This window comes from Palaemon carinicauda, chromosome 23, assembly GCF_036898095.1.
Source record: "Palaemon carinicauda isolate YSFRI2023 chromosome 23, ASM3689809v2, whole genome shotgun sequence".
Taxonomy (NCBI): Eukaryota; Metazoa; Arthropoda; class Malacostraca; order Decapoda; family Palaemonidae; genus Palaemon; species Palaemon carinicauda.
In genome coordinates this window covers 91,365,179-91,377,678 of record NC_090747.1, presented here as the reverse complement: position 1 = coordinate 91,377,678, position 12,500 = coordinate 91,365,179, and the positions used below count along the sequence as shown (strand labels likewise).

The following is a 12,500-nucleotide window of genomic DNA, read 5'->3' as shown; positions in this document are numbered from 1 at the left end:
ACCATCCTTAGATCACAAGGATGGTGAGGTTGCAGCGACCAAAGAAACTAACGAGTTTGAGTGGGACTTTAACCCCAGTCTGGCGTTCATCAGTCAGGGACATTACCACATCAGCCACCACTGATTAAATGTATGGATGTGGTGAGAAGGGATATGGGTGAGGTGTGGATGAGGGGAAAATGTGAAAGGAATAGAAATGATATAGATGGAGAAAGTTGACTTGAGCGGGCGACCCTGCTATTCAGCGGGACTATAAAGTCAAAAGAAGATATATACATATTCTAAGCCACAAAAGTATATTTTATGCTGCTTTAAATTCATTCGACCTGGGGGATAGCATACTCAAAGGGAAATTAATTATGGTAAGTGCAACTATCCGGAGAAGGATAGATGCAGTTATCCACAATTCTCCTTTTTAGTGTTATTTCTTAGGTAAAGGAATTCGACATTTAAAGACCAATTTGTCGTTTAATGTTTTAAAGTATGAAGGCGGCATGAAATTGCGAGAGTACTAGGGTATATATATATATATATATATATATATATATATATATATATATATATATATATATATATATACATACATACTTACATACATACATACATAAATGCATACATGCATACATACATACATACATACAGACAGACAGACATACACACATACCATTAACCGTATGCATATATTATTCATATTATTTTTGATTGATAAAGGGGAAAGTTTTTACCACAAAATAAATGTTGAGTTTAATGTAGAATCCTAATATCGACATACAAATAAGTTTGAGTTACCCATAGTAAGAATGTATACGCATATTTATAAAGATAATACAAGTTAGTTTAGGCGGAAAGATGTCATCATTAGGAGTCAACCCTCAAAAGAAAAAAAAATATTATTAGCCTTAAATTGCATAAGAATGTGAGAGCAATTACTGGAAAATTTACTCTCAAGTTGCTTGTTACAATGACAACTAATAACAGTATCTTACCTTAGATACTGCCCACTTCCCTTCTCTATGCGGCCAGGATCGGAGTTGCACATAGCCGTAGATGCAGCGAGTTGCTGGGTGTCTCAGCGCAGACTGGACTCTAGGCAAAGAAGATTCCGTGCTTTGTCTAATCTTGGGAAAGAGAAGGCAGTTGTTAGGATCAAAACATGGAACAATTCATTGTTGTAATTATCATTTTAACCTCTGATTGGTACAAGAATCATTTGGGCTGTAAAACTTCCGCTTTAGTAGATTCCTTACGTCTAAACAGAGGTGTTATCTGCAACGAGTCAAACTTCACTACAGACACAGTGTGACATTCACCCTTATAGTGTATTACCTGGATATTAAAGCCTTTTACTCTCTTTCTTATTCAATTGGACCAAAAAAATTGCTTATTAAGGTCTTGTAAGATTTTCGGTGATCTATCTAGTCTGAAGAAGTGTTTTAATTCTTTAATTCTACCTTGTTTTGCGAGTTTTTCTCCCGTGTAGTCTTCATCTGCTGATTCTCATCTGAATTTGTTGGATAGGAACTTCCAGTCTTTTATATTTCTTATTCCTGATCTACATATTAATATCTGCTACTGTGTTCAAATAGTTCATTATGCATGTTGTATAAGATTTTTCATAATTCTGACCACCCTTTACATTCAGATCTTCTCGGACAGTACCAAATTGTTCGTAATACCAGGTTTGCCGTTAATTCTAATCGTCATGTCTTCTCTACCATGAGGCTCAATACTGTACAGTATTCTAAAAGTTTTATTCCAGCTGTTGAAAATTGCGGCAAATGTTTTTATGTTGAACAGGCTGATATAGGTTTCTTTATGTAGTTTCTATATGAAAGATCCCCAAGTGTAACACTGCACGCACAAACAATGTTCCTGGGGCCCGACAATTATAAATCTCTCAAAGAATTTTCGGCTGCACGTAGGTCTGGTGTTGGGATGGTGGCCTATATTCTTTTCTTCTTACAAACTCAAAGAATAAAGCTTATAATGATTCTATATGAAAATCACTAATCTTTCATATATATATATATATATATATATATATATATATATATATATATATATATATATATATATATATATATATATATATAAACATAAACATAAAAACATTTGCCGCAAGTTTGAACAGCTGGAATAAAACTTCTAGAATAGTGTGAAGTATTGAGCTTCACAGTAGAGAAGACATGACGATTAGAATTAACAGCAAATCTGGTATTACGAACAATTTGGTACTGTCCGAGAAGATCTGAATGTAAAGGATGGTCAGTATATATATATATATATATATATATATATATATATATATATATATATATATATATATATACATATATGTATATATATATATATATATATATATATATATACATATATGTATATATATATATATATATATATATATATATATACATATATGTATATATATATATATATATATATATATATATATATATATATATATATAGAGAGAGAGAGAGAGAGAGAGAGAGAGAGAGAGAGAGAGAGAGAGAGAGAGAGAGAGAGAGAGAGATGTATATATATATATATATATATATATATATATATATATATATATATATATATATATATATATATATATATATAAACATTTAGCCCTTGTTCTGACAAGGAGCGTTTTCATCATTTCGGATCTCCACTAGTAATTGAGCTGTAAATAAAGCTAGACAAATCTGTGTTCGTAACTATATCGAGTGGTTGCACATGATGGGCGTCTATTATGGATGATGATATGAACGATCAGGAAGGGATTGTGACAATCTTTTAAATGAAGATATAAATTATGATGGATGTGAGAAACGATTACAAAATTACATAATCCGACTGAACTGTTGCTTGGATAAGCAAGTAAAACCCGAATATGCTGCAAAATCCTTGAAAGGAGAACTTAATGTAAAGTCACCCACACCCGTTCATCCACAAGCAAGAACACGAGCTTGCGCCCCCTTCCCGTAAAGAATCCTATCATTTTGTGTTACTAAATTTTGACTTTGGTGATTATTGCCCAAAAGAATAAGGACTCAACTTCTTTTGAAGTCATCAGTTTATCTCAATTTAGAAACAGTTACCATAGGTAGGCCCATCCGTGAAAGAATCACTCAGTCCCAGTGCAAGATGGTGAGAATAAATACTTAGCTGATTAAGAATTGATCAGCACCAACGCAAGATGGTGGGAATGGCTGCAAATAAAGTACTTAGCGGATTAAGAGTTTCTCAACTTCAGTGCAAGGTGGTGATAATGGCTGCAATCAACGTACTTAACTGATAAAGCATTGCACAACTCCAGTGCAAGATAGTGAGAATTGCTGCAACTAAAGTACTTTGCTGATTAAGAATTGCTCAACTCCATTGCAAGATGGTGGTAATGGCTGCAACCAAAGTACTTAGCTGATTAGGAATTGCTCATATCCAGTGCAAGTTGGTGGGAATGGCCGCAACTAAAGTACTAAGCGGATTAGGTGTGGCTCAACTTCAGTGCAGGATGGTAGGAATGGCTGCAACTGAAGTACTTAGCTGATTAAGAATTACTCAACTCCAGTGCAAGATAGTAGGAATGGTTGCAACTAAAGTACTTAGTGGATCAATAGTTGCTCAACCCTCAGTGCAAGATGGGGGTAATGACTGCAACTAAAATACTTAGTGGATCAAAAGTTGCTCAACCTCAGTGCAAGATGGTAGGAATGGCTGCACCTAAAGTACTTAGTGGATCAAGAGTTGCTCAACCTCAGTGCAAGATGGTAGGAATGGCTGCACCTAAAGTACTTAGTGGATCAAGAGTTGCTCAACCTCAGTGCAAGATGGTGAGAATGACTGCAATTAAAGTACTTATCAGATCAAGAGTTGCTCAACCTCAGTGCAAGATGGTGTGAAAGGCTGCAACCAAAGTACTTAGCTAATTAAGAATTGCTCAACTCCAGTGCAAGATGGTAGGAATGGCTGCACCTAAAGTACTTAGTGGATCAAGAGTTGCTCAACCTCAGTGCAAGATGGTGGGAATGACTGCAACTAAAGTACTTATCGGATCAAGAGTTGCTCAACCTCAGTGCAAGATGGTGGGAAAGGCTGCAACCAAAGTACTTAGTGGATCAAGAGTTGCTCAACCTCAGTGCAAGATGGTGAGAATGACTGCAATTAAAGTACTTATCGGATCAAAAGTTGCTCAACCTCGGTGCAAGATGATGGGAAAGGCTGCAACCAAAGTACTTAGCTGATTAAGAATTGCTCAAGTCCAGTGGAAGATGGTAGGAATGGCTGCAACTAAAGTACTTAGTGGATCAAGAGTTGCTCAACCTCAGTGCAAGATGGTGAGAATAAGGTGCAATTAAAGTACTTATCGGATCAAGAATTGCTCAACCTCAGTGCAAGATGGTGGGAAAGGCTGCAACCAAAGTACTTAGCTGATTAAGAATTGCTCAAGTCCAGTGGAAGATGGTAGGAATGGCTGCACCTAAAGTACTTAGTGGATCAAGAGTTGCTCAACCTCAGTGCAAGATGGGGGGAATGACTGCAACTAAAGTACTTAGCTAATTAATAGTGACTCAACCTCAGTGCAAGATGGTGGGAAAGGCTGCAACCAAAGTACTTAGCTGATTAATAATTGCTCAACTCCAGTGCAAGATGGTAGAAATGGCTCCACCTTAAGTACTTAGTGGATCAAGAGTTCCTCAACCTCTGTGCAAGATGATGGGAAAGGCTGCAACCAAAGTACTTAGCTGATTAAGAATTGCTTAACTCCAGTGCAAGATGGTAGGAATGACTGCAACTAAAGTACTTCTCGGATCAAAAGTTGCTCAACCTCAGTGCAAGATGGTGGGAAAGGCTGCAACCAAAGTACTTAGCTGATTAAGAATTGCTTAACTCCAGTGCAAGATGGTAGGAATGGCTGCAACTAAATTACTTATCGGATCAAGAGTTGCTCAACCTCAGTGCAAGATGATGGGAAAGGCTGCAACCAAAGTACTTAGCTGATTAAGAATTGCTTAACTCCAGTGCAAGATGGTAGGAATGGCTGCAACTAAAGTACTTAGCTGATTAAGAATTACTCAACTCCAGTGCAAGATGGTAGGAATGGTTGCAACTAAAGTACTTAGTGGATCAATAGTTGCTCAACCTCAGTGCAAGATGGGGGTAATGACTGCAACTAAAGTACTTATCGGATCAAAAGTTGCTCAACCTCAGTGCAAGATGGTGGGAAAGGCTGCAACCAAAGTACTTAGCTGATTAAGAATTGCTCAACTCAAGTGCAAGATGGTAGGAATGGCTGGAACTAAAGTACTTAGTGGATCAAGAGTTGCTCAACCTCAGTGCAAGATGGTGAGAATGACTGCAATTAAAGTACTTATCAGATCAAGAGTTGCTCAACCTCATTGCAAGATGGTGGGAAAGGCTGCAATCAAAGTACTTAGCTAATTAAGAATTGCTCAACTCCAGTGCAAGATGGTAGGAATGGCTGCACCTAAAGTACTTAGTGGATCAAGAGTTGCTCAACCTCAGTGCAAGATGGTGGGAATGACTGCAACTAAAGTACTTATCGGATCAAGAGTTGCTCAACCTCAGTGCAAGATGGTGGGAAAGGCTGCAACCAAAGTACTTAGTGGATCAAGAGTTGCTCAACCTCAGTGCAAGATGGTGAGAATGACTGCAATTAAAGTACTTATCGGATCAAGAGTTGCTCAACCTCAGTGCAAGATGATGGGAAAGGCTGCAACCAAAGTACTTAGCTGATTAAGAATTGCTCAAGTCCAGTGGAAGATGGTAGGGATGGCTGCAACTAAAGTACTTAGTGGATCAAGAGTTGCTCAACCTCAGTGCAAGATGGTGAGAATGACTGCAATTAAAGTACTTATCGGATCAAGAGTTGCTCAACCTCAGTGCAAGATGGTAGGAAAGGCTGCAACCAAAGTACTTAGCTGATTAAGAATTGCTCAAGTCCAGTGGAAGATGGTAGGAATGGTTGCAACTAAAGTACTTAGTGGATCAAGAGTTGCTCAACCTTAGTGCAAGATGATGGGAAAGGCTGCAACCAAAGTACTTAGCTGATTAAGAATTGCTTAACTCCAGTGCAAGATGGTAGGAATGGCTGCAACTAAAGTACTTATCGGATCAAGAGTTGCTCAACCTCAGTGCAAGATGATGGGAAAGGCTGCAACTAAAGTACTTATGATTAAGAATTGCTTAACTCCAGTGCAAGATGGTGGGAAAGGCTGCAACCAAAGTACTTAGCTGATTAAGAATTGCTCAAGTCCAGTGGAAGATGGTAGGAATGGTTGCAACTAAAGTACTTAGTGGATCAAGAGTTGCTCAACCTTAGTGCAAGATGATGGGAAAGGCTGCAACCAAAGTACTTAGCTGATTAAGAATTGCTTAACTCCAGTGCAAGATGGTAGGAATGGCTGCAACTAAAGTACTTATCGGATCAAGAGTTGCTCAACCTCAGTGCAAGATGATGGGAAAGGCTGCAACCAAAGTACTTAGCTGATTAAGAATTGCTTAACTCCAGTGCAAGATGGTAGGAATGGCTGCAACTAAAGTACTTATCGGATCAAGAGTTGCTCAACCTCATTGCAAGATGATGGGAAAGGCTGCAACTAAAGTACTTATGATTAAGAATTGCTTAACTCCAGTGCAAGATGGTAGGAATGGCTGCAACTAAAGTACTTATCGGATCAAGAGTTGCTCAACCTCATTGCAAGATGATGGGAAAGGCTGCAACTAAAGTACTTATGATTAAGAATTGCTTAACTCCAGTGCAAGATGGTAGGAATGGCTGCAACTAAAGTACTTAGTGGATCAAGAGTTGCTCAACCTCAGTGCAAGATGATGGGAAAGGCTGCAACCAAAGTACTTAGCTGATTAAGAATTGCTCAACTCCAGTGGAAGATGGTAGGAATGGCTGCAAATAAAGTACTTATCGGATCAAGAGTTGCTCAACCTTAGTGCAAGATGGTGGGAAAGGCTGCAACCAAAGTACTTAGTTGATTAAGAATTGCTCAACTCCAATGCAAGATGGTAGGAATGGCTGCAACTAAAGTAATTATCGGATCAAGAGTTGCTCAACCTTAGTGCAAGATGATGGGAAAGGCTGCAACCAAAGTACTTAGCTGATTAAGAATTGCTTAACTCCAGTGCAAGATGGTAGGAATGGCTGCAACTAAAGTACTTATCGGATCAAGAGTTGCTCAACCTCAGTGCAAGATGATGGGAAAGGCTGCAACCAAAGTACTTAGCTGATTAAGAATTGCTTAACTCCAGTGCAAGATGGTAGGAATGGCTGCAACTAAAGTACTTATCGGATCAAGAGTTGCTCAACCTTAGTGCAAGATGATGGAAAGGCTGCAACCAAAGTACTTAGCTGATTAAGAATTGCTTAACTCCAGTGCAAGATGGTAGGAATGGCTGCAACTAAAGTACTTAGCTAATTAATAGTGACTCAACCTCATTGCAAGATGGTGGGAAAGGCTGCAACCAAAGTACTTAGCTGATTAAGAATTTCCCAACTCCTGTGCCAGATAGTAGGAATAGCTGCAACTAAAGTACTTAGTGGATCAAGAGTTGCTCAACCTCAGTGCAAGATGGGGGGAATGACTGCAGCTAAAGTACTTATCGGATCAAGAGTTGCTCAACCTCAGTGCAAAATGGTTGGAAAAGCGGCAACCAAAGTAATTAGGTGATTAAGAATTACTCAACTCCAGTGCAAGATGGTGGGAATGGCGGCAACTAAAGTACTTAGTGGATCAAAAGTTGCTCAACCTCAGTGCAAGATGGTGGGAATGACTGCAACTAAAGTACTTATCGGATCAAGAGTTGCTCAACCTCAGTGCAAAATGGTTGGAAAAGCGGCAACCAAAGTAATTAGGTGATTAAGAATTACTCAACTCCAGTGCAAGATGGTAGGAATGGCTGCAACTAAAGTACTCATTGGATAAAGAGTTGCTCAACCTCAGTGCAAGATAGTGGGAAAGTCTGCAACCAAAGTACTTAGCTGATTAAAAATTGCTCAACTCCAGTGCAAGATGCTAGGAATGGCTGCAACTAAAGTACTTAGTAGATCAGGAGTTGCTCAACCTCAGTGCAAGATGGGGGGAATGACTGCAACTAAAGTAATTATCGGATTAAGAATTGCTCAACCTCAGTGTAAGATGGTGGGAAAGGCTGCAACCAAAGTACTTAGCTGATTAAGAATTACTCAAGTCCAGTGGAAGATGGTAGGAATGGCTGCAACTAAAGTTCTTAGTGGATCAAGAGTTGCTCAACCTCAGTGCAAGATGGTGGGAAAGGCTGCAACCAAAGTACTTAGCTGATTAAGAATTGCTCAACTCCAGTGCAAGATGGTAGGAATGGCTGCAACTAAAGTACTTATCGGATCAAGAGTTGCTCAACCTCAGTGCAAGATGGTGGGAAAGGCTGCAACCAAAGTACTTAACTGATTAAGAATTGCTCAACTCCAGTGCAAGATGGTAGGAATGGCTGCAACTAAAGTACTTAGTGGATCAAGAGTTGCTCAACCTCAGTGCAAGATGGTGGGAAAGGCTGCAACCAAAGTACTTAGCTGATTAAGAATTGCTCAAGTCCAGTGGAAGATGGTAGGAATGGCTGCAACTAAAGTTCTTAGTGGATCAAGAGTTGCTCAACCTCAGTGCAAGATGGTGGGAAAGGCTGCAACCAAAGTACTTAGCTGATTAAGAATTGCTCAAGTCCAGTGGAAGATGGTAGGAATGGCTGCAACTAAAGTACTTATCGGATCAAGATTTGCTCAACCTCATTGCAAGATGGTGGGAAAGGCTGCAACCAAAGTACTTAACTGATTAAGAATTGCTCAACTCCAGTGCAAGATGGTAGGAATGGCTGCAACTAAAGTACTTAGTGGATCAAGAGTTGCTCAACCTCAGTGCAAGATGGTGGGAAAGGCTTCAACCAAAGTACTTAGCTGATTAAGAATTGCTCAACTCCAGTGCAAGATGGTAGGAATGGCTGCAACTAAAGCACTTATCGGATCAAGAGTTGCTCAACCTCAGTGCAAGAAGGTGGGAAAGGCTGCAACCAAAGTACTTAGCTGATTAAGAATTGCTCAACTCCAGTGCAAGATGGTAGGAATGGCTGCAACTAAAGTACTTATCGGATCATGAGTTGCTCAACCTCATTGCAAGATGGTGGGAAAGGCTGCAACCAAAGTACTTAGCTGATTAAGAATTGCTCGACTCCAGTGCAAGATGGTAGGAATGGCTGCAACTAAAGCACTTATCGGATCAAGAGTTGCTCAACCCCAGTGCAAGATGGTGGGAAAGGCTGCAACCAAAGTACTTAGCTGATTGAAAATTGCTCAACTCCAGTGCAAGATGGTAGGAATGGCTGCAACTAAAGTACTTATCGGATCAAGAGTTGCTCAACCTCAGTGCAAGATGGTGGGAAAGGCTGCAACCAAAGTACTTAGCTGATTAAGAATTGCTCAACTCCAGTGCAAGATGGTAGGAATGGCTGCAACTAAAGTACCTAATGGATCAAGAGTTGCTCAACCTCAGTGCAAGATGCTAGGAATGGCTGCAACTAAAGTACTTAGTAGATCAAGAGTTGCTCAACCTCAGTGCAAGATGGGGGGAATGACTGCAACTAAAGTAACTATCGGATTAAGAATTGCTCAACCTCAGTGCAAGATGGTGGGAAAGGCTGCAACCAAAGTACTTAGCTGATTAAGAATTACTCAAGTCCAGTGGAAGATGGTAGGAATGGCTGCAACTAAAGTTCTTAGTGGATCAAGAGTTGCTCAACCTCAGTGCAAGATGGTGGGAAAGGCTGCAACCAAAGTACTTAGCTGATTAAGAATTGCTCAAGTCCAGTGGAAGATGGTAGGAATGGCTGCAACTAAAGTACTTATCGGATCAAGAGTTGCTCAACCTCAGTGCAAGATGGTGGGAAAGGCTGCAACCAAAGTACTTAACTGATTAAGAATTGCTCAACTCCATTGCAAGATGGTAGGAATGGCTGCAACTAAAGTACTTAGTGGATCAAGAGTTGCTCAACCTTAGTGCAAGATGGTGGGAAAGGCTGCAACCAAAGTACTTAGCTGATTAAGAATTGCTCAAGTCCAGTGGAAGATGGTAGGAATGGCTGCAACTAAAGTACTTATCGGATCAAGAGTTGCTCAACCTCAGTGCAAGATGGTGGGAAAGGCTGCAACCAAAGTACTTAGCTGATTAAGAATTGCTCAAGTCCAGTGCAAGATGGTAGGAATGGCTGCAACTAAAGTACTTAGTGGATCAAGAGTTGCTCAACCTCAGTGCAAGATGGTGGGAAAGGCTGCAACCAAAGTACTTAGCTGATTAAGAATTGCTCAACTCCAGTGCAAGATGGTAGGAATGGCTGCAACTAAAGTACTTATCGGATCAAGAGTTGCTCAACCTCAGTGCAAGAAGGTGGGAAAGACTGCAACCAAAGTACTTAGCTGATTAAGAATTGCTCAACTCCAGTGCAAGATGGTAGGAATGGCTGCAACTAAAGTACTTATCGGATCAAGAGTTGCTCAACCTCAGTGCAAGATGGTGGGAAAGGGTGCAACCAAAGTACTTAGCTGATTAAGAATTGCTCAAGTCCAGTGGAAGATGGTAGGAATGGCTGCAACTAAAGTACTTATCGGATCAAGAGTTGCTCAACCCCAGTGCAAGATGGTGGGAAAGGCTGCAACTAAAGTACTTAGCTGATTAAGAATTACTCAACTCCAGTGCAAGATGGTAGGAATGGCTGCAACTAAAGTACTTATCGGATCAAGAGTTGCTCAACCTCAGTGCAAGATGGTGGGAAAGGGTGCAACCAAAGTACTTAGCTGATTAAGAATTGCTCAAGTCCAGTGGAAGATGGTAGGAATGGCTGCAACTAAAGTACTTATCGGATCAAGAGTTGCTCAACCCCAGTGCAAGATGGTGGGAAAGGCTGCAACCAAAGTACTTAGCTGATTAAGAATTGCTCAACTCCAGTGCAAGATGGTAGGAATGGCTGGAACTAAAGTACTTATCGGATCAAGAGTTGCTCAACCTCAGTGCAATATGGTGGGAATGACTGCAACTGAAATACTTAGCTGATTAAGAATTGCTCAACTCCAGTGCTAGATGGTGGTAATGGCTGCAACCATAATAGTTATCTGATTAAGAATTGCTCAACTGCAGTTCAAGATGGTGGTAATGGCTGCAACCAAAGTACTTAGCTGATTAAGAATTGAACAACTACAGTGCAAGTTGGTGGGAATGGCCGCAACTACAGTACTTAGTGGATTAAGAGTTGCTTAACCTCAGTGCAAAATGGTGGGAAAGGCTGCAACTAAAGTGCTTAGCTGATCAAGAGTGGCTCAACCTCAGTGCAATATGGTGAGAATGACTGCATCCAAAGTACCTAGCTGATTGATAATTGTTGAACCCCAGTGCAGGATGGTGGGAATGGCTGCATGCAAAGTAGTTAACTGTTTAACTGCAAAATTCAGTGTTTGAGGTTAAATTTCCCCACCTCTCCCGTTCTGGTCCATTGTGTCACACCCATCCACTTAAGAATATATATGTGAGGTACCAACCTAAAATTCAACTTAGAGAGTCGGGCATAATTTTCCAAGACGCTATTAGTCACGTATTTTACTGGATACCTATATACCTCTAACCTATAAATGTTAGACCTAGTGACTAGGGTCTAGGCTATCTTCAATTACCCATAAGTGAAACAGAGAGAAAAGAGCAGTGCAAATCATAAAGGTCGAGTCACAGATTCAGATATGGAGCTTAAAGAAGACAACTGGTGAGACCAGAAGCAAGAGCACCGGAGGATGACGCAAGGTGGATGCCACATGCCACATGTTGGAGCTGCTGGGAGCGCGGGGTTGGGGTGGGGGTGAGGCGCGTGTAGGACGATTATGGGGTCAAGAGACTCCATTTTTATTCTGGCCTATTTTTTAGCTGTTGTGACGGGGATGTGGGAGATGGGTAGGGGGTCTAGGAGGCTTTATTGATGTTCCCCAGACACCTGCGCTTGACACTATTTGTAATTCAACATTTGAAAGTACGAAAAGCATGTATTAGTGACCCGAATATTAATGTACACACACATATATATATGTATGTATATATATATATATATATATATATATATATATATATATATATATATATATATATATATTTATATATATATATATATATATATATATATATATATATATATATATATATATATATATATATATATATATATATATATATATATATATATACAACACGTACAAACATATATACTCATGTATATTGATATATTGGTGTCTTTATTTTTACTGCTTTACAACTTAAAGAGCTTTCGACATATTTTACAAGAGAAATATTAGTCATTATTATTCATCAACAAGTATCATTATATGTTCTATGAGTCATCCATACGGAGATATATCCCAAAGACTGCTTTAGAGATTCTTTAATGTACCCTAGTTTTGACTTTTTATATATACGAGTAGA

The 12,500-nt window shown here is 39.6% G+C and overlaps 2 protein-coding genes across 4 annotated transcripts in view; one reads left to right on the top strand and one right to left on the bottom strand.

Annotated features, from left to right (window-relative positions):
• The window catches only part of LOC137617233 (afadin- and alpha-actinin-binding protein B-like), a 402,814-nt gene that overhangs the window by 183,833 nt on the left and 206,481 nt on the right, over positions 1–12,500 (top strand). The window lies entirely within an intron of this gene.
• Positions 1–12,500, bottom strand: part of LOC137617004 (beta-1,3-galactosyltransferase 5-like) — a 40,806-nt gene that overhangs the window by 2,176 nt on the left and 26,130 nt on the right. For both annotated transcript variants that reach the window (XM_068346864.1, XM_068346865.1), the window contains one exon: positions 987–1,118. In XM_068346864.1, the coding sequence (XP_068202965.1) occupies positions 987–1,118 (132 nt within the window). The remainder of the gene's footprint in view (positions 1–986; positions 1,119–12,500) is intronic.